This window comes from Rhipicephalus sanguineus, chromosome 2 (genome assembly GCF_013339695.2).
Source record: "Rhipicephalus sanguineus isolate Rsan-2018 chromosome 2, BIME_Rsan_1.4, whole genome shotgun sequence".
NCBI classification, from domain to species: domain Eukaryota; kingdom Metazoa; phylum Arthropoda; class Arachnida; order Ixodida; family Ixodidae; genus Rhipicephalus; species Rhipicephalus sanguineus.
The window spans coordinates 12,468,039-12,492,740 of record NC_051177.1 but is presented as its reverse complement, the minus strand read 5'-3'; the positions used below and the strand labels follow the sequence as shown (position 1 = coordinate 12,492,740).

The 24,702-nt window shown below is 47.2% G+C and overlaps 1 protein-coding gene across 1 annotated transcript in view; it reads right to left on the bottom strand.

The window, feature by feature from the left end:
- The window catches only part of LOC119382421 (multidrug resistance-associated protein 1), a 351,316-nt gene that overhangs the window by 299,960 nt on the left and 26,654 nt on the right, over nt 1–24,702 (bottom strand). Inside the window, exon 4 of the mRNA XM_037650116.2 lies at nt 10,597–10,719. Coding sequence (XP_037506044.1) covers nt 10,597–10,719 — 123 coding nt within the window. The remainder of the gene's footprint in view (nt 1–10,596; nt 10,720–24,702) is intronic.

The window sequence follows — 24,702 nt, the reverse complement described above, 5'->3', positions numbered from 1 at the left end:
GATCACCTGCGTAGATGACGCGAAATGTATGTACGTCCTTTAAAAATGCATTCAATTTATCATATTTAAAAAGAGATTCTCTACCTATGAACATCGCTGGATGAAGGGGTATGTGTTGCTTGAACGCCAGTGGAAAGTGTTTTTTTCTGTAGGCCTCTAGCTCGGAGCATTCAAGGAGTATGTAATGTACAGTAAGTGGATGGCCACATCTGTCACAGCTGGGTGGGTCACCACCGGACAAAAGGTGTGTGTGTGTGCTGTGTGTGTGTCCTATCCTAAGCCGACAGACAGTGACCTCTGTACGGCGTGTTTTTGATGTAGGTGGCCAGTTACCAAGGTATGGTTTGATCAGGTGTAACTTGTTATGCGTTTGTAGATCCCATAACTTCTGCCAGTAAGCCCTGAGCTTTTTCCGTATGTTTGGTTTTAGGTCCATTACGGGGACAGCAACTGAAGAGTTGGCAGCGCTTAGGTTGGTTGACGTGGGCAGCTGGTCAGCCAACACATTTCCTTCGATGTCGCGGTGCCCTGGCACCCAGCACACGACGATATGTTGCTTGGACGCGTACGCCGCGCAGTGTATTGAGTAGAGGGACATAATTACAGGGTTTCTATGTTTTTTCAGATTTTTCAAAGCTTTCACGACACTCAAGGAGTCAGTGTATATAACTACCCTTGGTGTATTCAATTCTTTAATGTGTTTAACGGCTACGAATAACGCATAAGCCTCGGCTGTGAAAATACTTGTGCTAGTGGGTAGAACGCCGGCATCCGAGAAAGATGGGCCAACCGCTGCATATGACACGCCAGCATGGGACTTGGATGCATCAGTATAATATTCTGGGCAGTCATATTTATCTTGCAGCTCTAAGAAATACATCCGAATGTGTATAAGGGGGGCGTGCTTTGTGACAGCTACGAAGGATGTGTCACAGTCTATAAGCTGCCACTGCCATGGCGGGAGCTGCATTGCGGGGGGAATAGGGTGGTATTCAAGCAGTGGGACATTTGTTTCTTCAGCTAGCTCTCTTACATGCAGTGAGAAAGGGCGTGCCATTGCGGGCCGATTGCGAAAAAGTTGAGAGCTGGACAGATCGTTGATGGTAGAATATGCAGGCTGCTCACTGTTTGCATTCACTTTAAGAAAATATATGAAACAAGAATATGTTCTCTGCAGATGGAGTGACCACTCGTCCGATTCTACATAAAGGCTCTCAACTGGGCTTGTTCTAAATGTGGCTGTGGACAGGCGGATGCCTAGATGATGAACTGGGTCCAGCATTTTCAGAGCGCTTGGCGTGGCAGAGTGATAGACTATCGCCCCATAGTCGAGGCGTGAGCGTACTAGGCTTTTATACAGATTCATGAGGCACTTTCTGTCGCTTCCGCACGTTGTGCCTGACAGCACCTTTAGGATATTCGTTGTTTTCATGCATTTATTTTTAAGATGTTTTATGTGCGGTACAAAGGTTAACTTCGCATCGAAAATTATACCTAGGAACTTGTGTTCTGTGTTTACGGGCAGACGCTCGCCCTTCATGACAATTTCAGGATCAGGGTGCAAACCTCTTTTTCGTGAAAAAAGGACACAGGTGCTTTTCTGTGGGTTCAGTTTGAACCCGTTTTCATCAGCCCATTTGGACACCTTGTTAAGAGCAAGCTGAACCTGTCGCTCACAGATCCCAAGAGAACACGATTGAAAACCTATCTGAACATCGTCAACATATGTTGAATAAAACATATTACGTGGGATGTACAAACGGAGAGAATTCATTTTTATAATAAAGAGCGTACAGCTGAGCACCCCACCCTGTGGCACTCCGGTTTCCTGTATAAATGTTCGGGACAAAACACTGCCCACTCGAACACGGAATGTGCGATCAGACAGCTTTCAATGACATTGAACATATTACCACGTATACCTATGTGTGAGAGGTCTCTGAGTATACCAAACCTCCACGTCGTATCGTAGGCCTTCTCCATGTCAAGGATAGGAAAAACTGATTATGAACAAAAGCTTCACGTATGCATGCCTCGATACGTATGAGATGATCGGTGGTGGATCGGCCTTCTCTAAACCCGCACTGGTATGGGTCGAACAATTTGTTTGATTCAAGGAAGTGTAGTAAGCGGCAATTAATCATTTTTTCAAATACTTTGCAGAGGCAACTTGTTAACGCTATAGGTCTGTAACTTGATACAGCAGAGGGATCCTTTCCTTGCTTCAAAATTGGAATTATAACAGCCTCCTTCCAAGATGATGGGATCACACCCGAAAACCATATAGAGTTGTAGAGCGTAAGGAGGGTCTTTTGTGTTTCAGAGGGTAGCTGCTTCAGCATCTCGTACATTATGCAGTCAGAACCTGGGGTAGGTGTATTACAACAGTTCAGTGCCGTTTGCAGTTCTGCTAAGCAGAATGGTTCGTTGTACGCCTCATTTTTTGCAGATTTTCTTTCTAACTTTTGTTGTTCTATTCGTGCTTTGTACTTCTGGAAGGTTTCGGAGTAGTGTGAGGAGCTCGATATGTGTTCGAAATGTGTGCCAAGAAAATTAGCTTGATCCTCCAGGGTTTCCCCGAGGCTATTCACTAATGGCAGGGAATACGTTTGTTGACCCTTAATTTTTTTCACCTTATTCCACACTTTTCCCTCATCTGTGTACGAGTTGATACTCGATATGAACTTTGTCCAGCTTTCTCGTCTAGCTTGTCGGCGCGTTCTCCTTGCCTGCGATTTGACCTGCTTGAAATGTTCTAGGTTTTCTACTGCTGGGGAATCGCGAAGCAACGCCCACGCTTTGTTCTGATTCATCCGTGCTTTCCTACATGCATCGTTCCACCATGGAACTCTCCGCTTAGAACCCCGGCCGCTTGTTTGGGCAATACATTTAGATGCGGCGTCAAGTATAAAAGCTGTAAAATACGTGACAGCGTCATTTATGGTCAGAGCGGACAGCTCAGTCCATGTCATATGTGTAAGGGTTCGATACTGTTCCCAATCAGCTGAGTCGACCTTCCATTGAGGAACCTGCGGGGGTGGTTGGTCTTTGTGCGGCGTACTCAGGATGATTGGGAAGTGGTCACTTCCATAAGGGTTCTTAAGAACGTTCCATTTAAAAATGGCTAAGAGGGATGGCGATATAATGCTAAGATCTATGGAGGAGTACGAGTTGTTTCCAAGGCTAAAATACGTAGGCTCCTTCATATTTAAAAGACATAGACTAGACGAACAGAGGAGCTGTTCAATGAGACGTCCTCGAGCATCGCAGCGAGAATCGCCCCAGAGGACATTGTGTGCATCAAAATCACCTAGAATCAAAAAGGGCTCTGGAAGTTCATCTATTAATGCATCTAAATCGCGTCTGTGAAGCTGATGATGTGGTGGTATATACACGGAGCATATGGTGATGAGCTTATTAAAAAGTACAGCTCGAATAGCCACTGCCTCAAGGGCCGTTTGGAGCTTCAAATGCTGGCATGCTAGACTTCTATCAGCTATAATGGCCACACCGCCAGATGATACGACTGCATCCTCGTGGTCTTTTCGGAAAGTGATGTATTGGCGAAGGAAGTTGGTGTGTTTGGGGGTTAGGTGCGTTTCTTGCACACACAGCACTTTCGGGTTGAACTTAATCAGAAGTTCTTGGACATCGTCTAGATTCCTAAGCAGTCCTCTTACGTTCCATTGTATAATTTTGTCCATGACGGGGAAAAGAAAAAAGTGCTGTGTGTAAGGAGGTCTGAGATGGGCTCATTTTACGGGGCCTTTGTGAGGCCCTGTAATTGGTGTTTTCTCCTTTATGGAGCGGTCGAGGGAAGCTCGACGCTCCTTCGGCGCTTCCTGCGCCGTTTGGCTTGAAGTGGTGTCCATAGCCTCTTGCGAGGCACTGGACGCCCGCTCCACAGAGCGAGCTGTGCGTCGCTGAGACTTCGCCTTGGTTGACGAAGTCTTTGTCCCCACCGAGCTGGAGGTCGATGGGACCCCCTTGGCCTCGTGATTGCCCTGGATGCTGCCAGAGCTTGTGGAGGCCACTGGTGTGGACAGGTTGGATGTGGGCAGGGCAGCGCTGGCTGCTCCCACCGTAGGGGCTAGTGGCGTTAGCCTCGGCACGCTAGGCGTGGACCGGGCAACTGCCAGGGGCCTTTGTGGTGCTGCCCCTCGTTGCACCACTTCGGCGAAAGATGTTTTTAGTGCGAATGATGAGGAGATCCGTTGTCTTGCTTCCCTGAATGTAATATTTTCCTTAACTTTTATAGTTATTATTTCTTTTTCTTTCTTCCAGGCTGGGCATGCTCTGGAGTATGCGGGGTGACTACCTTCACAGTTTGCACAGAGGACCTCATCATGACTGCAGTCATCAGCACTGTGGCCGGTTGTGCCACACTTAGCACACGTCAGCTGCCCTCGGCAGCTCTGGGACGCATGGCCAAATCGCTGACATTTGAAACAGCGCCTCGGGTTTGGAATGAACGGTCGGACATGGAGTTTTACATAGCCAGTTTCAAGAGTCTCAGGTAAGGTGGTTGAGCTGAAGGTGACTATCAAGTGCTTTGTTGCTATTTTGTTGTTGTTGCGTCTGATTGTGATGCGCTGGACATGTGTTACACCTTGGTCCTTCCATCCATCAAGGAGCTCCTCTTCGTTCAATGTCATCAAATCTTCGTCCGATACCACTCCCTTCACTGTATTCATGGTACGGTGTGCGCTCACAGAGACGGGGATGTTACCAAAGGCTACGAGGTGTGAGAGTTTATTGTACTGTTCCTTGTCTTTTAGTTCGAGAAGCAAGTCTCCACTTGCCATCTTTGTGGCCTTATAGCCGGTTCCAATGGTCTCTTTCAGGCACTTGGCCACAAGAAAGGGCGAGATTGTTCTAGCTTTTGTAGACGATTGTTCGCAGTGGACGACGTGGTATTTTGGGAAGGTTTCTCTGTTTTTGGGCCAAAGGAGTGAACTTGCATCGGTGTGTACCCGTTTCGGGGCACGATCGGTGGTTACGGAGGGGGTCGAGGATCCCATGGAAAAAAGTGGATTTTTCGGTAACGGCGCCTACCACCCACCACGGAGCCCAACAAGGGGACGTGGCAGAACATGTGAACAAGTCTGCAGAACGCCAGCAGTACGCGGTTACTATAACCCAATATGGTTTATCCTAGGTTGGATAGCCACACAAGGTTAACCCTTGCCGCCAAGAAGGTTGGAAGTAAGAAGAAGATAGGAGAGGACAGGAAAGGCTAAAAGGAAGAGAGAAAGACGAAGATGTGGGTAGAGAGATAGGAAAAGGCGACTGCCGATTTCCCCTAGGTGGGTCAGCCCAGGGGTGCCGTCTGCGTGAAGCCGGGGCCAAAGGGGTGTGTTGCCTCTGCCGGGGGGCCTTAAAGGTCCAATCACCCGGCGTCGGCTCAACCCCCAGGATCCCCTTTTCCCCGGACACGGCAAAGCCACGCACGGCTAGGCGTGGGAGGGGGTCGAAATCCCCCCGTTAGCTCGGGTCCGTGGTGTCGCTACACACCAAACGCCTGCTTGCACAGATGCCCCTGCGGGGCTCTGAAATTTTCATAGAGGGGGCTGTGTTACCGAAAATAAATAATGAAAAGAGGGATTTTTTTCAAACTGTCAAAGCCTTCAGCAAGTGCCCCACCTCATTCCCCTCGGAAAAAATTCCTGACTACGGGCCTGACAGCAGGGCCACCAACAGCCTGGCCTTACATACCAAACTGGCGTCCACCATTTCATATCTCCGCTGCGCGCTAAACAGCTCGACTGGTCGTTCAGCTTACAGAGTGGAACCAGAGCCGTATATTCCCTTTGGGAGAGTTCGGCGCTGTTTTGATCTCGCCGCCAGTCTGGGAACTGCTGCACTACAATCTGGCAACAGCGCGCTTCCGCGCCGCCGACGCCATTTCGTGCCGAGGTTTCTCGTGATGCTGTACCCGTGACGTCGCTGTCGGCATTTATGCTTCCTCTGTGACCGACCTAGTGTGTCTTTGCTGGTGTTCGTGCACGTGTCGGCTGCGTGGAACATCGTGGACCTGCACGGACGTCGCAATGGGGGCTTGCAGCGCAGTAGACTGCTCTAAAGGCTCTGTTATACTGCGACGTGCGTTCGCGTCAGCCCGCGGCGGCGGGAGTTGGCGACGCTAGGTTCGTCACGTTACGTTGACGCGAAAACAGAGCACTCTATAATCCCACTTGCGCGACGCACTACGTCGCCTTGACGCATGCGCAATTGAGCGCACTCGGCGTCCCTTCTTCACGTAGAGACACAGACGCAGTTCAGTCTGCATAACGTCGCCGGCGTGGAATGCAGCATGTCGCACCTCGCGCCGGCTGCAGCCGGGGCGCGTTGACGGACGCTGGGCACGTCAGTCGCATCGCGCGTTGGCCTATAGAGTGCTGCACGTTTGTTAGCGTAGCGTCACTGTGCCGAGCGTGCGCGCACGTCGACGTTACGCTGGAGTATATCAGCCCCTTAAAGGCCAACTCCGGCGATTTTTTGGCCATGTCAAAGTAACGGTGCTTTTATGTTCCTGAGACACTCCTGTTACGGGCCCGATAGCAGAAATACTCGGCAAATTGGAGAATAATTTTAAATAAGCAATAAAGTGCAACACCGAAACCGAAACCCAACCGAGTGTACTGTCTACGTATGACGTAGACGTTGTTACGAACGAACCGGAAGGCGTGTAAGGCATGCCGGTCACGCCTGCGCGAGTATGAAAACTGTGACAGCCGGGACGACCAGCGAAGCGCCAGCCAAACCAACGCTGTCTGTCGCCTTGTGCACAACAGACGCTCGCTGTAGCGGCCGAAGCGCCGAAGTTAGCGGTGCCCTCAGCTGCGTCACTTCCGCCGCCTTCCCAATACTGACGTCACAGACGCAATGTTGCCAATAATTGTGGGAAGCCAGGAGGGCGTTTGCAGACAATCTTTAAAATTCATTTGCAAACAATCTGCGCATGTCTCAAGCCTGTAATTTGGCATAAATGACGGAAACGTGCAAAGGAACATACCCAGCGAATTTCATTGAGATCCATCGACCTCGAAAAATCGCCGGAGTTGGCCTTTAACTCGCTGAAGAAAGGGTTCGCCAGAGACGGAGCGTTGCGGGCGCACGCCAACGCGAGCTTACATGCAGTTCCGCGGCACAAAATGGCGGACAGCGCCGCCGCTAAATTTGAATGGTTGTTGGCTCCGCCCCTCCGCCGAACTCTCCAAAGGAATATACGGCTCTGAGTGGAACGGCTCCTCACTTTTTAGCAGTGAAGCTGTTGAAGCTGTTGGCAACTTCTGCTCCATCGTGCAAAACACCTCAGGTGGGTATGCGCGACAGGAATTGGGCAAGCCCCACTACCGTGTACAGCAGGTGTGAGCGTTAAACGAAAATTCTGCTCAGCGAAGTGGAGCACGTGAAACACGTGAAAGAGAGATAGAGAAAGAAACAAAGAGAGACAGAGAAATAAAGTGAACGAAGACATAAAAAGACAGAAAGACAGAAAATGACATAGAAAGAGAGAAGAAAACAACAAGACACGAGAAAGATAGAAAAAAATAGAGAGACTGAAAGAAAGATAGAAATAGAGAAAAGAAGCAGAGAGAGAATGAGATAGAAAGAAAGAGGAAGCGATAAATAGCGCAAAAGGCAAGAGGAAGAAAGATACAAAGAGCACGAAAGAGATATTAACAGAGCGAGAAAGAAAGAAATAGAAATGAACCGATACATAAAGGAGGTACAAGAAACAGAAATAAAGAGAATGAAAGATAAAAAAAAATAAAAAATAAAGAGAAACAAGGAAGGGCTCCGCTCTTCCTTCATGTTTGCACCACCAGTGCGAAGCGGCCTTGATTATTTTTTTCTTCTTATTGCGATAGCAATTATATGCACACTCCTGACTGGTTTTTGGTGTCGCCGTTGCCGTCATTTTCAGTATAAGGTCCAAATTGATAACATCTCCCCGCGCATTGTTGTTCTACCCGCAAGCGCTGGCGACGGACGCAGCTGAAGCGGAGATAAAACGAGCCGGCCGTCTCCGTTGCACGGAGGGCACATGCGAAAACATATACCCCTGCGTGCAACGCCTTCCGTCAATTGCTCATCAAGCAGGGAGGAGACGCTTCGCCTGTCTTTCATAAGGAACACGAAGGGATGGGAGTGGAGGGGGGGGTTGCTGCGTCGCTCGAAGGGCGCGGTTGCTGGCGCGTGCGCTATTTCAACAGGCATCAGGAGACGAGTCGTAAACTTGCTGTGCTCGCAACGCTTACTTCCCGCATAGACAACGGAAAGCTCGAAAACCATTTCGGTCCCTGAAGCGGCCATATTCTTTTAAGTCTGCCTTCCGTTGAGTTACGCGAGATCGGATCCAAAAGAGTTAGCTGCTAGCCTTACTTCGTACTGTAACAATACAATCTGTTGCTATCGCATTCACTGCTTCGTCTTTAAGCGAAACTATTTTTTTAAAGGGGTCCTACTTCACTTTTTCGAAATTTTCTTTACCGTTTCGAAATATCTCCAGTCCTACTTTACCTTTTCGAAAAATTCTTTCGGCTATATATTTCTGGGAAAGGTCCGACTCATTCCAGGGTGTTTTTCACACCCAGCGCGAGGGGTGGTTCATAACCCTGGAACCCCAGATATTATTATTATAACCCTGGAAAGCGAGGGGCGCACGTAACATAGTGTAGCTGCTTCGCAGTGGGCCTTCTGATGCCAGGGCCGTTAGCGACGGGCCCGCTACTGACAGCTGCGCAAATTAAAACAGAATTGCGGCTGCTCTGACCACGAGGCATTCTTTTGTTATTGAGATGACATTTAGAAAAAGAACAAGCAACATATTCGAATTGGGGTCCTAGCACTCAGGCGCTCAAAAAGGGCAGGGCCTTTCACGGGGTATTACCACAAAAAATGATTACCAACCCAGATGTGCTGGTGGAAGAAAATTACGAAAAAGCTTCTCTGGATGAAGATCCATGAATAAAGTATATTTGATGAAAAGTGTCAACGCGTTGCCACCATTCACGTGTTCTTCCATGGACGTGAAGCACGGAAAATTCGACATTGCTCCATATATTTATTGCTAGTTTTTTCCTAATATCGGTCCGCGATGTCCAGAAACATAAGCAACAGACATTCTAGCGGCACGCATGTAGTTATTACTGAACATTGCTTTAATTACGGGCCGTGCGACTCCTGAAATGAGCTATCCGCAGCATTTCTGGAACAGACGACGTCCGCCGATGAATCACGGCCTCACTTTCACGCTACCGATAGGCCTAGGCATCACGAGCTTTAGCGGAGGATGCATCTTGCCGTCGAGCCCACTTGCACAACGGAAGCTGCGTCGGCACCGATCATAGCGTCATGGATCGGGATGCACGCGCGAGCGTTGTTTTTTCAGCGGATAATTGTTGGTCCGTGGTTGTGACTTTGGCAGCCCCGAGCTCAAGCTGCACATGTTTTGACGCGCCGGCGGTGTGATTGCCGGTGATAGACACCCCAAACCTGAGACTCTGGCGCAGGAGTGGATTCACTGGTATAAACAGAAGCAAGAGTATGGCGTGGGGCTTCTAATACACAAAGGCACTGATGGCAACACGGAGGAATTCTACAGTATCACTGCAAGGGTAGCAGGCATCACATTAAAACTAAACAGTTGGTACAGGCTGAAAATAATACAAGGGTACGCTCCAACGTCCAGCCATGACGACAAGAAAGTAGGACAACCCTATGAGGAATTAGAAATGCAAGAAGTATGAACCCAGTACACTATTGCCATGAGTGACGTCAACATGAAAGTAGGAAGAAAATACGAAGGAAAAGAAACAGTCGGTAACTATGGTATTGACTCTAGGAATAATACAGGAGAGGTGTTAATGCAATTTGCAGGATGCAATCGACTCTGCATAATGAACACCATAAAAATAGGAAGTAAACATGTAAAACCCTAACAGAGAAACAAAGAACGAAATAGATTTCATGATGTGCTCGGATCTTAGCAAAATATAGGAAATGGAAGCAGTAAACAAGATAAAAATCAATGATCATAGGCTGATGAAGGCCAAGATCGCACTGAACCTAAGGAGAGCTGAACAAAATTAATCCCTAAAAAACAGACCAATAAAGTTTGACCAGCAAAGAGTTGCCTCTTTGTTTTACTGGTCTGGCTGCTGCATTCTTCAACATCACAACCACAGGACGATATATATAGCATCAGTGTCGTGCTGCCGCCGGCAATAACTGATGTTTTATGTCAAGTCGCAAAAGCAGAATGGGCACAACAGCGTCACCAACAGTGCACTGTACTCGCGCTTCTTTCAACAGCATAGCATCGAGTTGAGGTTGCGAGATAAATAAATATTGGTCCTTCAAATGTTATTAAAATTTGTTTTTTCATAGTGCCCTATTAATCGAACATTTTTACAGCACCTTCCATGTAAAAGGAATTCCTTCGCGACTCAATAGTATGATGTTTTCATAAACGAAATAAATTGCCGATTTCACAGACATCAAGGTTTGACTGCAATATACAGTCTTTGTTAACAAGACCAGTCCAGTTCTGCTCCAATAACTATTTCATGTGATGGGAGTGCAACATACTAGAGTGCAAAGAACCACAGATGCTCCAGCCACTTCTGCCAGGTCTGCTGCACGGCGAAGGTAGAGCAGTGAGGAGACCACCAGTTTTGTAGTGCACACGATAAACGTCAAGGCTTGAAAGACCTGCAATACAGGCAGAAAAACAGTTCACAATTGCCTCTTTAAGTGCGAGTCTTTTTTTGTTTATTTTAACTTAATTAAGTACTGGGAACATGTGAGCAGCAATAATATGACATATGGTCACATCAAATTTTATACTAATGTAAATACAAAAGGAGTAATGCTTCACTTCATACATAGCAACACAATATGATAAAGGCAAGAGAAAATAACCTCCTTACCCACACTTGTTACCAGAAAAATTCGGCAGATCCCACGTACCGTGGGAATCGATGTTATGTGAAGTATGCGGCGGGAAGGCGACTGTGGTATAATTTTTTACATTCAGCAAAACGTTACGAAATGACGCGAAAGATATGTGTAAATGGTATACACACACACATATGTTGAAGAGTTGCATATGTGTTATATAACCAGTTGTTTACAGTTGCATAACAATGCCAACAGCAACATGTATTAACAACACCAGATGTGGTAAGCTGATATTTCGTGCTTATGCTTGTCCGTTAAGATGGAGAATGCATGCACATTTCACGAACCCGTGTGCATGTGTGGAAAGGATTCTTGGGAGTTCTCAGGTAGATGGCGGCGAGCACAATGTCTTTGTTATTGTGATTGATGTGCGCAGCGCAGACGTCGCCAATTCTGCTGCTTGTCCAGGGTGTCTACCGAGTTGACATTTCTAAATTCCCTGAGTTTTCCAGGTTTTCCCTGAGTCTTTTTGCTAAAATTCCCTGAGTGAAACAAAACTTTGTTTTATGTCAAGATGGGTAGACACCATGTCGCTCAATGATGTCACTCTCTAGTACGCACATTAGAAAATAAAAGTGATTTAATCCCATTTGAATAGTACAGAGTACAGTTTAAGCTCAAGATAGCGAAGTTCGTAAAAGTGGCAATTTATTTCGTTATACCAAAACTGAAATTCGACCTTTCTTGAAAGGCATAGTTACTGAAGTATTAATTTTAGACTGAAAATGGCACAAGAATGCTCGATAATACGGCAACATGAAAACCTTTTTTTTTTTGTGTGAAAAAAGTCAGTTTCGCCGCAAGGGCGAAGCAATGAATGCGATAGCAAGGAACTAATGCTATACGAAGTGAGGCTCGCCAATGGATACTCTCAGTTTGAACAGCGCTTCTGTTGCAAAGGCGGCCGAAGCAGCGAAGGAAACTAGCGTGCTTCAAGTGTCGAGCTGTGACACTTGATAGTTCGCGCTCATCTTCTGTTTGTTCGTTTGGCAGCGTCCCTGAGCTCGAGTGACATTCGTACGCGCCGTAACATGAGCGCGGACATCACGGTGAAAGCGTGAAACATTCCTCTTCCCCTCGCCACGAGAAAACCGCGCGAGCAGACAGCGGAAGGGCAAGCTTCTCCCATGCGCTTCTGGAACACATTATCCACAATAGTATTTCATATTTTCTGGACGAACATAATATCTTAAACCAACATCAGCATGGATTCAGGAAGGGATTTTCAACAACGACACAATTGGTATCAACAATACACGACTTCGCTACTTCAATTAATAATGGAAAACAAACAGATGCAATTTTTATGGATTTTGCCAAAGCTTTTGACAAGGTTTCGCACAATAAATTAGTATACAAATTAGAAAAAAATCTCGGGAATGATCAACTTATTAAATGGATATCGGCCTACTTAAAAAACAGAGAACAATTTGTAGTTTTCAACAATCATTCCTCTCACAGGGTTTCCGTTGACTCTGGCGTCCCCCAAGGGTCAGTTTTGGGTCCCCTTCTATTTATTTTATATATTAACGACATAGTAAATGGTATCCCTGTAAATATTAGGCTCTACGCGGACGATTGCGTTATTTATTCTGAAATAGAATCCTCAAAGGACCAAGTTTTGTTAAACGAGTCGTTTAACAAGGTTGTTTCGTGGTGCGAGGCTTGGCAAATGTCAATCAATTTTGAAAAAACAGTGTACATGTCCATTTCTCATAAGAAAAACAAATTAAATTTTCAATACTTTGCAAACAATGCCATTCTTTCAGAGGTTCAATCCTACAAGTATCTAGGGTTATGGATAACAAACGATCTTAACTGGACAAAACACATTGACAAAGTAACTTCCAAGGCTAATCAGAAACTGTTCTTTTTAAGAAGGGCTTTGAAACTCTCCCCTCCATCTGTCCGGGTTCTTGCTTACAAATCGATAGTCCTCCCCATACTTGATTATGCTGCGATGATCTGGGATCCATTTACTCAAATCAACATTCATAAAGTCGAAAAAATACAAAGAAGAGCCGTTCGCTTCATATATAACAGTTACGGACGAACCTCGGTAAATGAACTGTTAGTCAGAGCTAACTTACCTCCACTTTCAGAAAGAAACCGCATATCCCGATTAAAATATTTGTATCAAATAATTAATGGGCATTACAAGATAGATATTGGAAAAATTATTTCATTTTCTTCAGGTTACGCCACTAGACAACGCCATGATCGTACAATAACTCCCTTCCGTACCCGCAATAACTGCTTTAAATATTCTTTTTTCCCCAGAACTGTGCAGGATTGGAATAGTTTAAATAATCTTCAAGTCACAACACAATCTTTCACATCCTTTGCCGCTAGTCTGGAAAAACAGAGAAAATAATTTTACTTGTGTGATAGTTTTGTTTTTCTTTTCTTCAAATGAGAGTGATGTGCCATCGGTAATATTTTGTTACGTTTGTTTACGTTGTAAAATGCAAGTGATAGTTATCTGTTTCCTTTGTGTTATATGGCTGCCTACTATGTGAAATATGATAAGCTGTTCTATCTGTTTGCCTGGTGTTATATGCCGATATTTACGTCTTTTGTACCCACCTGCTAAAATCCCTCCAGGGGATTGCAGTACCAATAAATAAATAAAATAAATAAATAAATAAATAAGAAGAAGCGAGCGAGCTCGCCGACGACTTTTAAATGCGCCCGTCGGGCTCCTAGCGCCACCTCGCTGGTAATGAAGAAACGCTTATTATCGCCTGCTGTCTCTGAGTCCGTCCAGCGCTAAATGGTGTGTATATAACGCTCGCCGTTAGCTACGTGGAGGATCTGCGTTTCGTGGCGTAGTGGATAGCGCCGCTCGCTGCGGAGCAAGAGGTCCCTGGTTCGATTCCGCGCTTCGGAAGCATTTTTCTGAGTTATTTTTCTTTGGGGCATTTATATATATATACATACTTATACATATACGGTGCATGACGGCGGCGACGGCGACGGCAAAATCCAGCCGAGACTGTCCATATAATTGCTATCGCAATAAAAATCAATTTTGTTGAGCCCGAGGTGCACCAATCACAATTAGATGCCTTGCCAGAGTGTCATGTGTAGAGACGAAACAAATGCAGGTTTAACGCACTGTGGAATCGCGCTTATTCTGCTGCTGCGGCTTGTTGTCAAATCCTCGTGCGTTGCTCAGAGCAGTGCCACGCCTTTGCTGTCACGTTGCCCATCCGAACCATTTGCTCTCCACGAACGCGGAACATTGAAAACCACCGCACATTAGAAAAAAAAAAAGTCACAATTTCACCGCAAGAGCGAAATCATGAATCTGATAGCAACAAATAGGAATTTTAAACGAGTATAGGCTAGCAGCTCACTTCTTCAGGAAACGCAGCCACTGCAGTAAGGGAAGTGACCTATCTATGGCTCAGGGGCAGATTCAGGTGTGTACATTGGAAGGGAGAGGGGGAGGGTCTATCACCCGATCGGGTAGGGGGGAAGGGGAGTACATGGGCTGAAGCCACCGCCGCAGCAGTGCATTTTGGCTGGTCACGCATATTACAACAGCCCAGATTATGCCGGCGCCTAAGAAGCCTTCGTTAGAAATGTGCATAGGGAAGCAGGAAAGGGTAGAGCGATGAGGAGAGAGGTAGAGAGCAGGGACAAGATTCTCTTTACCCCTTTTGGGCAGTGGTAGGCAAAGCAACCTGACAAAGGGGGCAAACTCGACAAGCAGCCTGACAAAAGAGGTGGATGACAGGCACTGAAGGGAGGGGGCGATCGTCGCTACCGCCCCCCCCTCTGGTTCCGCCACTGCCATGGCTTCAACGGAAGTTTTGCAATTACAGCAGAACACCTACAAAGGTATGAGCTGTCTGCTGATACGCTCTAAAGATATCGCGGCACGCGCGACCACACCCGCTGGTACAAAATACGTACTTCCTCTCGGACTCACGCAGCCCCCCCTCCCCTCCGGCTCCATGCGCCCATCGCGCGAAGGAGAGGGTCAGCTCATTTCACCTCTGCTTAAGACCCGTTCGTCGGCAGCGCTCGTGCACTTTCACTCGCGTATGGAGTACGACACGTGGGGTGATGTAATCGCGATTTGTACTTGTTAAGGAAGATCATGGAGAAGGCAATAAATTCGCCTAGTGTCTATATATATATGCTATCGCAAAAAAAAAAAAAAAAGCAAGATAGCTGCGGGCTAAGATCGCATGAAAGCACGGCAACAGACTGAATAATGGCACATCCGATTATGGTGGTCACGTTTCTGTTTTCCGACATCGCGCACCGAAACGAGCAAGTGGGACCCGTGCCGGTGTCGCGAATTTCGGTCGCCGCTATGCCTTGGCTCTGAAAAGTTTTGTAATTCGGCTTTGTAGCAAGACATCCACATAAGCAGTTGCGTGGCTGATAATTGCAAGCTTGAGCCCTAAAATATATCGGTCGACTGCCTAAAACTTGTTCCCTCACCCTCAGCGGGAAAAAAAAAAAGAGAAATAGCTTTCACTTGCTGTAAATGGGCCCGTTACTTGCGCTCCCTCTCGCCTGGAAAATTATTCTATTCTACACAGAGCCATAAATAGCATCTTTGAAGCTCGGGATCAGAGCGAGTGAGCTATAACAAGCGTTGTCGTCTTTTATCTCGCCGATCGGGATAGCTTGCAAGATACTAGCCTTGTCGACGATATCCGCTTCGTGAACGATCGCGATCGCTTGCAAGATAACTCAAGCTCGTTACATCTACTGCTACCGCCACTGCAACTAATCACGCTTGTTACTTGGCACGCGGCGATAACAAAAACACCATATCGGGCGCTAATGCACAGCACACGCGACAACGAATACAGAACTACACGGCGTATAGTCACAGAACACCCTGACAACATTGCACGATACGATGTGCCGTGGTTCATGGTTCCCGCATGCCACGCATTAGCTGGATTCTCTTCCAACTCCCCCGCTCTGAAGGCGAACAGAGCATCGAGGTGCGCCCCTTCCCCGCAGCCGCAGCGGCCATTCGATTTGAAAAATGCATTCACAAAATTTCGAGCCTGCGTTACCGCGACTTTCGTTCCCCTTCAATAAAGTTACTGTGGATTTTCCCTGATGGCAGCACAATTTCCCTGAGTTTTCCCTGAGTTTTTCCAGATTATCCAAAATCCCTAAGAATTCCCGGTTTTCCCGGTCGGTCGACACCCTGTTGTCTGTGTGTGTTCGGTGCCTGGCGACCAGCGAAGCGGGATGTGGCCTACATTGAATTTGTGCATCGCTGTGTTCTTATATGTGCCCATGCCGCCGCACCTGCAATGAAGCCGCTTGCTGTGGACGATACATTGGAATCCCATGATTGCAGTGGGCTCATCTCTCCAGGTTTCAGAAAGTGCTAACACGCCAATTTCTGTGAGCAGAGCGTCTTTTTCGAGGTCGTACAAATGCGCATGCACAGACTGTACATTGAGAGTGGCAAGCATGAGGTGATGGTTATGGCTGTGGCAGGCCTGTTTGCTAGCAGAGTCATGTCGTCGACAGACTGTCTGTCAATAGAGCTCGCGACGTCATGGGACCTGAAGTCCCCTTCTGCATTGGTGAGGTATAGGCTGTCAAGACTGGTAGCCCTGGAAAGTGCCACGTAGGCCAACTTCAGTGGTTGGCGCTTATCGTATCCGTAGACAACCTGGGCTTCAGGGGCCCTTTGTAACTTATATGTAGTTATGGCATTTGCTTGCGCAAGGGGAAACTGTGTCCTCTTACACAATATATTTTATATGCGAAGCAGCTTTTGCGCTGGGCTTTGTCCGTAGTTCCATTGGCGACTGTCCACTTTCTGAAACCTACCATAGCCATCTGTAACATATTGAGCACGCGCTCGCGTCAAGGAGAAGTCTTCTTCGTCTTGTTCTTCGACCACCTTGATGATGATACGTGCAGAGCACTTTAGGGGCCCGGGCTGCCGTATGCTGTCTTCGCTTGGCGTAACTCAAACCACGTGTGCTGGCATGCGCTAGCGTGTTCAGGCCTGTGTAAGGGGCTGGGTAAGACGCTGTGGCCTCTACCCCTTACACTCTCTCAGCAATCATGTGATGGCGTCGGCGAACGAGATTCTGCAGACGCACGATGAACCAACACGTATCCTAGTCAGAACGCGCTGGCACGCGCTAGCGCGTTCAGGCCTGTGTAAGGGGCTGGGTAAGACGCTGTGGCCTCTCCCCCTTACACTCTCTCAGCAATCACGTGATGGTGTCGGGGAACGAAATTCTGCAGGCGTGCAATGAACCCACGTGGCGTGCTCCAACAAGAGTTCGGGACGAGCAACAGCAACTACAGTGAATTCATGGTGTGCTCCACATGCAAGGACGCGTTAACATCGGGAAAGGTGCCCATGATGAATGGAACTTTAAGTCGACCCATGCGCTCAATCGCATCCCCACATGGTTCCCTTTAGTGGGAGATGGTGAATTTTTTCTGGCGTACATCGTGGTTGTGGTGGTTCGCATTACCACAGGCACCCATTTCTATTGAGGGGTACGCGGTAGTGGTATGCTTCGTCCTGGCTGGGACGACAATGCCTACCGTGGACGTTGGAAATTCAAGCCACAGTTGCACGAGGTTGCCGTGTTCGTCACGCTCGATGTACCACAAGGTACCCATATTACCATTAATGAGGCCGTGACTTACGTCAACGTTGCCTGTGATCATGTACGGCTTGCTTATGCTCAAGCAAATTGAGGCCGGCAGGCCACCCATGTCACTTGCGTTTATCTTGGCCACCTTGGTCAGGGCGTCGCTGTGTATCTGCTCGTTTTTATAGCCAGTTATGTTATCGCATGCAGGATGACATCGCACATTGTACGCAGCATCGAGGCAACGTGCGTTTTAGCAGTTGACGTCTGCATTGCTGTAGTATAGCCGTATGCCGTCAGGGCACTTTGCGGCAGCTTTTTCTCGTGTCACAAAGCGGCTCTCAATCAATCCGACGTCATATTCAGTCAGCAGGAGGCCATCGCCTAGCCTCATAAGAAATGAAGAGAACACTACGTCATTCTGGCGGATCACATGGATGAGTGGATGGCAGTCGAGCGTCTTCTAGGGAAGTGCTGCCTTCAGCTCCCTCACTTGCCTTGCGTTTCAAATGTGTATGTTCGCAGTTACTGTGGTGATTGAGACTGTGAATCACCTGTGGCACATACCCACATAACAAACTGTGGTATGCAGGTATGTGCCACACGTGACTGATGGAAAGAATTTCATGACGTACACGACAGGCGTTTTGCGTTATTCGTGCCATGACCAGTGAATCAAGCCGTGACCAGTGACACGAGCTGTCTGCAACAAGTTCGCCTGAAAGTGGCTGTGCCATAAACAGTGACATTACTGCAAGCGACCGTGGTGTGCCTGTGGGCAGTGACTCTTCTGTGGCTGCGCATTGCACACGAATGTTGCGACGCAGCAAAAGGTTGAAAAAACCAGCACTTAGGTATTCCCCGTAGTTAGTCGTCTTAAAAGGGGAGCAGTGTTGTAGAGGGCAGATAGAAATTATATGAATGACTAGTAGCGCCCTCATGGTTATGTAAGGAGTGGTCGAGAATAAAGTGGGCTTTCGGAATGCGACTCGTGCGTACGGTGTCTCTCGCGAAGTGCTGCACTGAAGGGCGTTCTAGGGTATTGCCCTTACCAGCAGGGCGTCTCGACATGGTATCTGAAGTGGGATCCTGCCACTGAGATGTCCGATCCCGAGACTTCAACTTCTGCTGCTCCCATTGGCGCCAGTGTTTCCCTTCGCTCTCCGCCGCCGTTCAACTTCGACAACGCAGGTCAGTGGCCGGCATGGATTCAACAGTTCGAAGACTTCTCATTCGTGTCAAGCCTAGTGTCTGCTGCCGAAGAAACAAAAGTCTGTTCCTTGCTCTACTGCATGGGACCTCAAGCTCGCGTTATTTTGTCGTCTCTCGTGACTGACACGGAAGCTTATGCCTCATACGACGCAGACAAGGAAAAGTTGAACAGATACTTTGTTCACCTGGTCAATGAAGTCTACGAGTCCAGCCGGTTCCACAAATGCAATCAGCTGCCCGGAGAAACTGTAGACGTGTTCTATACAGTGCTCAAAAACATGGTGAAGAAGTGCAACTACCCTCTCATGGTAGAAGATCATCTTGTGCGCAACCGTTTTGTTGTGGGTCTACTGGATTCTCGCCTGTCGGACCAGCTCGCCAGCACGAAGACGCTGAAAAGGAGAAACAAGCCCAGAGTTCTCAAGCAGATCTTCTCAACATAGACACTCTTGGAAAGAAGTAAGCCAGTGCCCACAGCTCAGACGCGTCTCAATGCTGCTCTCGTCCAGAGGATAACCAGCATCGTGTCTCATTCAATGCTTTGTGCGACTACTGTGGTTACTCGGCGCACTCTCGCCATGATTGCCCGGCGAAGAAGGCTACATGCAACTTATGCCACAAGAGAGGACACTTCGCTGCAGTTTGCCATTCCAGGAAGAAGCGTCTCAGTCACATTCAGCTGCTCACGGTAAACGCCTCCCGCGAACGTGGTCATTTCGTCAGCGTGGAAGTCAATCAACGTGCTCTTCGCTTTGAAGTGGACTCGGGTGCCGATGTGTCTGTTGTCCCTATGACGTTCCAGGGATGCCCAGCTTCGCTTGACCCGCCAGAAGGCGAGCAACTTCTTGGGCCAGGACGCAACACACTCAACCTCATCGGTACATTTTCCGCAACTTTGACCTGGCGTACTCACTCCATACAACAGAAACTCTACGTCGTGGATGGTATCGACACACCTCTACTTGGTTACGAGGCGATAGTTGGTCTCGGCATCATTCGCCATCAGCGTCATCGACGTTGGTCTCCGCGCAACGCACCAGACATATCCGGTAATTGTATACATGGGCTGCTCATGGGACGCTCTCTTCGGACACGCAACCCAATTCCAAGATCGAAGGTCAGGCCTGACTGTCCGTGGACTAAATATTCCAAAAACAGGGACAGAAGGCAACGACAAGATAAGGAAAGAAGTCACAATGCCTACCAGGCTTCTAATGATTTCTCTGCCCTGAAAGGAGGGGAAGAAGTGTGGGTGCAAGACGTTAAAGTGTGGGCTACAGTTCTGAGTTCTGCGCAAAGGCCACGCTCTTATGTGGTTCAGACGCCCATCGGCGTTGTCGTCAGGAATTGTCAACATCTTATCCCAAGTGTCAGTCTCCCACCTACTTCTCCAGCATCTGCGTCTTTGACAATTCCAGCCGAGACACCTTCGCCAATGCAACAGTCAACAGCCTAAGCAAATCTTCATGAACTCACTACTGAACCTACAGGCAGCCTCGTCTGTTTGGTGGAACCGACTGCGTTCTTAACCATACTAGTAGAACCTCATTGTTCTCATTACAATGGCATCCGCGACAGGACAAGGCTGATTATAGCGTTCAGTTGCTCTAAGGAAACATGGATTTAAAAGATCTATGGCATGATCTTGTACGCGTTCTTAAAACGAACGGAGGCAGTCCGTTTTATCCAGCCGCACGCGAATGGTCAATGTAGGGTCGTGACGTCTGTCACGGTTCCCACTGACTATTCGCATGCGGATGGATAGAACGGACCGCCTCCGTTCGTTTTAAGAATGCGTACAAGATCGCGGCCAGCAAGAAGCTAGGCTTAACGTGAGACGCACTTCGCAAGTGGGTGGAGGAGGAGAAAGCGCGTGCCAGAGAGAAGCGCACCTGCGAACACGATGCGAGGCGCGAGCAGGCCGAGGCAATGTGCGTGCAGGCTCAGGCAAGGCACGAACAGTCCGAGCAAGATGAGCATGCACGAAAAGAAGAGTTAGACTTGGCTCGCAAGAAGGCAGCGTTGGAGGAGAGAATTTTGCTGCTTCGCTTGCATCTCACAGAAGCTGAAGCAGGTTCGGGTGGACGCATGAAACCGACTGCCATCCCTGATCGTCCCATGCCCCTGCAAATGTGCCCCCGGAGCTTTATGCCTCCTTTTGATGAAAATTGAGACGACCTCAATGCGTACTTCAGGCGTTTCGAAGTGATGGCAGCAGGAGAGGACTGGCCTAAAGATAAGTGGGCAACCGCATTGAGCATGCTTCTGGCAGGCGAGGCACCAAAAGTGCACGGGCGACTATCTCCCGCGGACTCACTGGACTACGAGAAGGCGAAGAAAGCTTTAGTCGAGCAGGCTTAAAGAAAAGTTATATGCCGACAACGAAATGTTATGTCTTCAGACGTAAGGTGAGAGTGCTGCGGGACACTGGTAGCAACATAGTCATTGTCGAGTGAAGTTTAGTACCTGGCACCACGCTAAAGGGAAAGACCGGAACTGTTATCTTGGCAGACGGGGCATCACTCAATCTCCCAGAGGCATGGGCCTATTTGTCATCACCATATTATACAGGCAAACTACTAGTGAGGAGCATAGAGCGACCCATATGCCAAGTAATTGTCGGGAATATCGTGGGCGCCCGAGAAGCCAATGACCCGAACCCAAAATGGCAGTACCTGGAGGAAGTGTCAGCAACATCAGTGGATAGAGGATCAGAAGACAACGATCCTGATGCCATCAACTTGGACAGGAATCATAATTCCCATGCAGCAGCTTTATCTACGAAGTTGACTACCATCAAAGAAAGTCTACAAGGTCAACTTTAAAAGTCTGGGCCTTCGCACAATAAGTTTGTTTCCCCTAATGGACATAGGCGTACGAAATGCAGAAGCTCCTCAAAGAAGAGCAGCACGAGTTGTGTACTTCCAGACGAAACCCGCGAATATGGGGTTCCATGCTTCAGCGTCGGCCATATAAATTCCAAGAAGAAAGAGAAGGGTTATTCCACGTAAGATCAAACAAACGATGGCTGGTGGACCTCTTAAATTTATTTCAAAATTTTATACATTATTGCCTGATGAGTGGAAAGAAGAGATCCGCAATTTGTTTTGCCGCCAAAAAATTTTCCGAAGCACAGGAAATCAATAATAACGAAGAGGCGGAGTGCAGCGCTCATCCGCTCGGCTGTTTTGGCCAACTTTCGTTATGAATTGCACAAAATATATTAAAGTTAGGTAGCTGAAATTTTTTAAACTGAATATATGCATGTTTTTGCTTCTGCTCAGGTACTTTGAGTTTTTATGTGTTGTGTAGATGTTTAGATGCGCAGATGTTTTGTGTTGTGTGGATGTGTAGACGCAAAGGCAAAATTTCGCAGTGTTACCGACCTAGACATCAATGCTTTGAAGGAACGCTTAACACGCGAAAGATCAGTGACTGTCAGTGAGACGTAGTACTTGTGCTACGCATGCTTTTGCTACGACTGCAATGAAAGATCTTCACGGAACGCGCAGTTGAACGATCACATTCTTGTGCCCCCTGAAAAAGAAATCGAACGTTGTTAACCAGATCACTGCGACTGCCGGTGCACGTGCATTCAAGTCACCCGAGAGGTGTTGCTGCTCCGAACTCAGTCGGTCTCAGGACGCGAAAACGAGCTCTCACTGCACCGTCTCTCACAACGAGCATCTCGGGTGCACGCGCGCCTGCTTGGTAGCCCCACGCTCGTGGCCGCTGCAGTAACCAAATAATTTCAAAATTAACGTCTTCACTGCCACCGACACCTATTTCGGTACTGCTGGCCTTTTAATAAAAAGAAATTCAATCCTGCCTGCATTTTATACACTTGCTGGGCAAGAAGTCGGAATTGCCAATCCTTGCCTAAGGGTCTCATTGGAGGGGCCGTAACTATTAGTGCAACAAAGCAACAAAATTATGCAATATGTTTTCAATGATTATGGAAGACGATGGGGAGGAGAATAAGTGGACAAAGTTTAAGAAATATAAAAAATGTTTTTTTTTTAAATTGTCATCAGAAGTTTCCATTGTTCGGTGTTTTCTTGAACTTAGCCCGATCATATCTCTTTACTGAAATGTAGAGCTGTAGGAATAGCAAAATTTTAGGTGCGAAGCGAATTCAAATATTGAAGTGTGAGTGCGAATCGAATCAAATATTTTTCGAATATTTCTCGAATATTTCTAGAAAATTTTTCGAATACTTCGAAGCGAAATTGCAGTTAGAGAGGATTCCTAAGCATATTCTGAGATAGCAACATGAAAGTGTTTCTTTTCGCTAGGTTGGTGAAGCACTGGTGGAGTGGTGTTTCATAGTTGTCTTATCAAGAATGAGGCAATGTAGAGACCGAATTCTATTTATGTACGTGATTTGGTGCAACCAAAGTGTTGCTGACAACATTTTACATGTGGTCGGCAAAGATGCCATTTCCTTAGTCTCTCCTCCTCTTTCAACTTCTGTGGAAGCCCAACTGATGTGGCGGACAAGGGTGTGCTCCCTTCAAGTACGGAGTTCCAAATCTGCCTCGTAGACGTCGATATATAAGAATATCTGAAATTTTGGATGTTAAAAAGCTTGGGCTTCCGATTTTTTGGACTTCCTGCCCAAATTTCATGTCCAAAACAGCATTAATTGAGCCCCCACCTCTGCCACATCTTTCATCTCCATGTTGGAACCAGCGTGTTCTTGAGTTAATACATTTGCGACCGTAGCAGAGCTTGAAAGGCAGCTTTGCCACAATACCGCGGTGTGATGAGGTGAAGCATATTGAAAATCTAGGGACCACTTGCAATCGGACGTTGACTGTCTCTTGGCAAAGTTCGACCGCAACGGAGCTTTAAAGGCAGCTTTGCCACAATACCGGAGTGTGATGAGGTGAAGCATATTGAAAATCTAGGGACCACTTCCAATCGGACGACTGTCTTGGCAAAGTTCGACCGTAGCGGAGCTTGAAAGGCAGCTTTGCCGCAATACGAGAGTGTAATGAGGTGAAGCATATTGAAAATCTGAAGGGGTCACTTTCAATCGGATGTTGACTGTATTTGTTTTTGGGAAGTTCGAATAGTTCGAATAGTAAAATTCCAGTGCGAATCGAAAAGCAAACACTATTAGAAAAATATTCGAAATTTCGAATATTCGCCCACCCCTACTGAAAAGTTACATAAATATAAGATTCGGCAGTTTGGTAGATAAGTATGCAAAGAACGTAATGCGGAATTTTCGTCGCACTGCTACAAGGCTTTTTTGAGATAAAGACATTCAAAGTAAAGAAAATAACGTTTCTTGGGCCAATTTTGAGGTTTTTTGTAAAAACATCCAAACTACACATAAAAACTAAAAATACCTGAGCAGAAGCAAAAACATGCATATACTATTTAGTTAAAGAAATTTCAGATACCTAACTTTAATATATTTTGTGCAATTCATAACGAAAGTTGACCAAAACAGCAGAGCAGATGAGCGCTCCACTGAACCTCTTCATCATTATTAATTTCCTGTGCTTCAAAAAATTTTTTGGCGGCAAAACAAATTGCGGATCTCTTCTTTCCACTCATCAGGCAATAATATATAAAATTTTGAAATAAATTTAAGAGGTCCACCAGCCATCGTTTGTTCGATCTTACGTGGAATCACCCTTCTCTTTCTTCTCGGAATTTATATCCTTTACTGCCACTGTTTCGACGAGGGCCACTTTTAACTAATGAAGACAGGAGCGAACAGACTGCTTTAGTCCAAGCGTATGGAGACAAAGAAGGACATGCCGTTTGCGTGGCAGGCTGGTGCCGGCAGAAACTGTGTTCCGACGTATGTAGGCATAGCCAAGGTGACAGTCTGAGCATTGACAAACAAATAAGCAACTAAGACACATGAGACAGAATTCGTGCTTCAAGGGTTCCACAA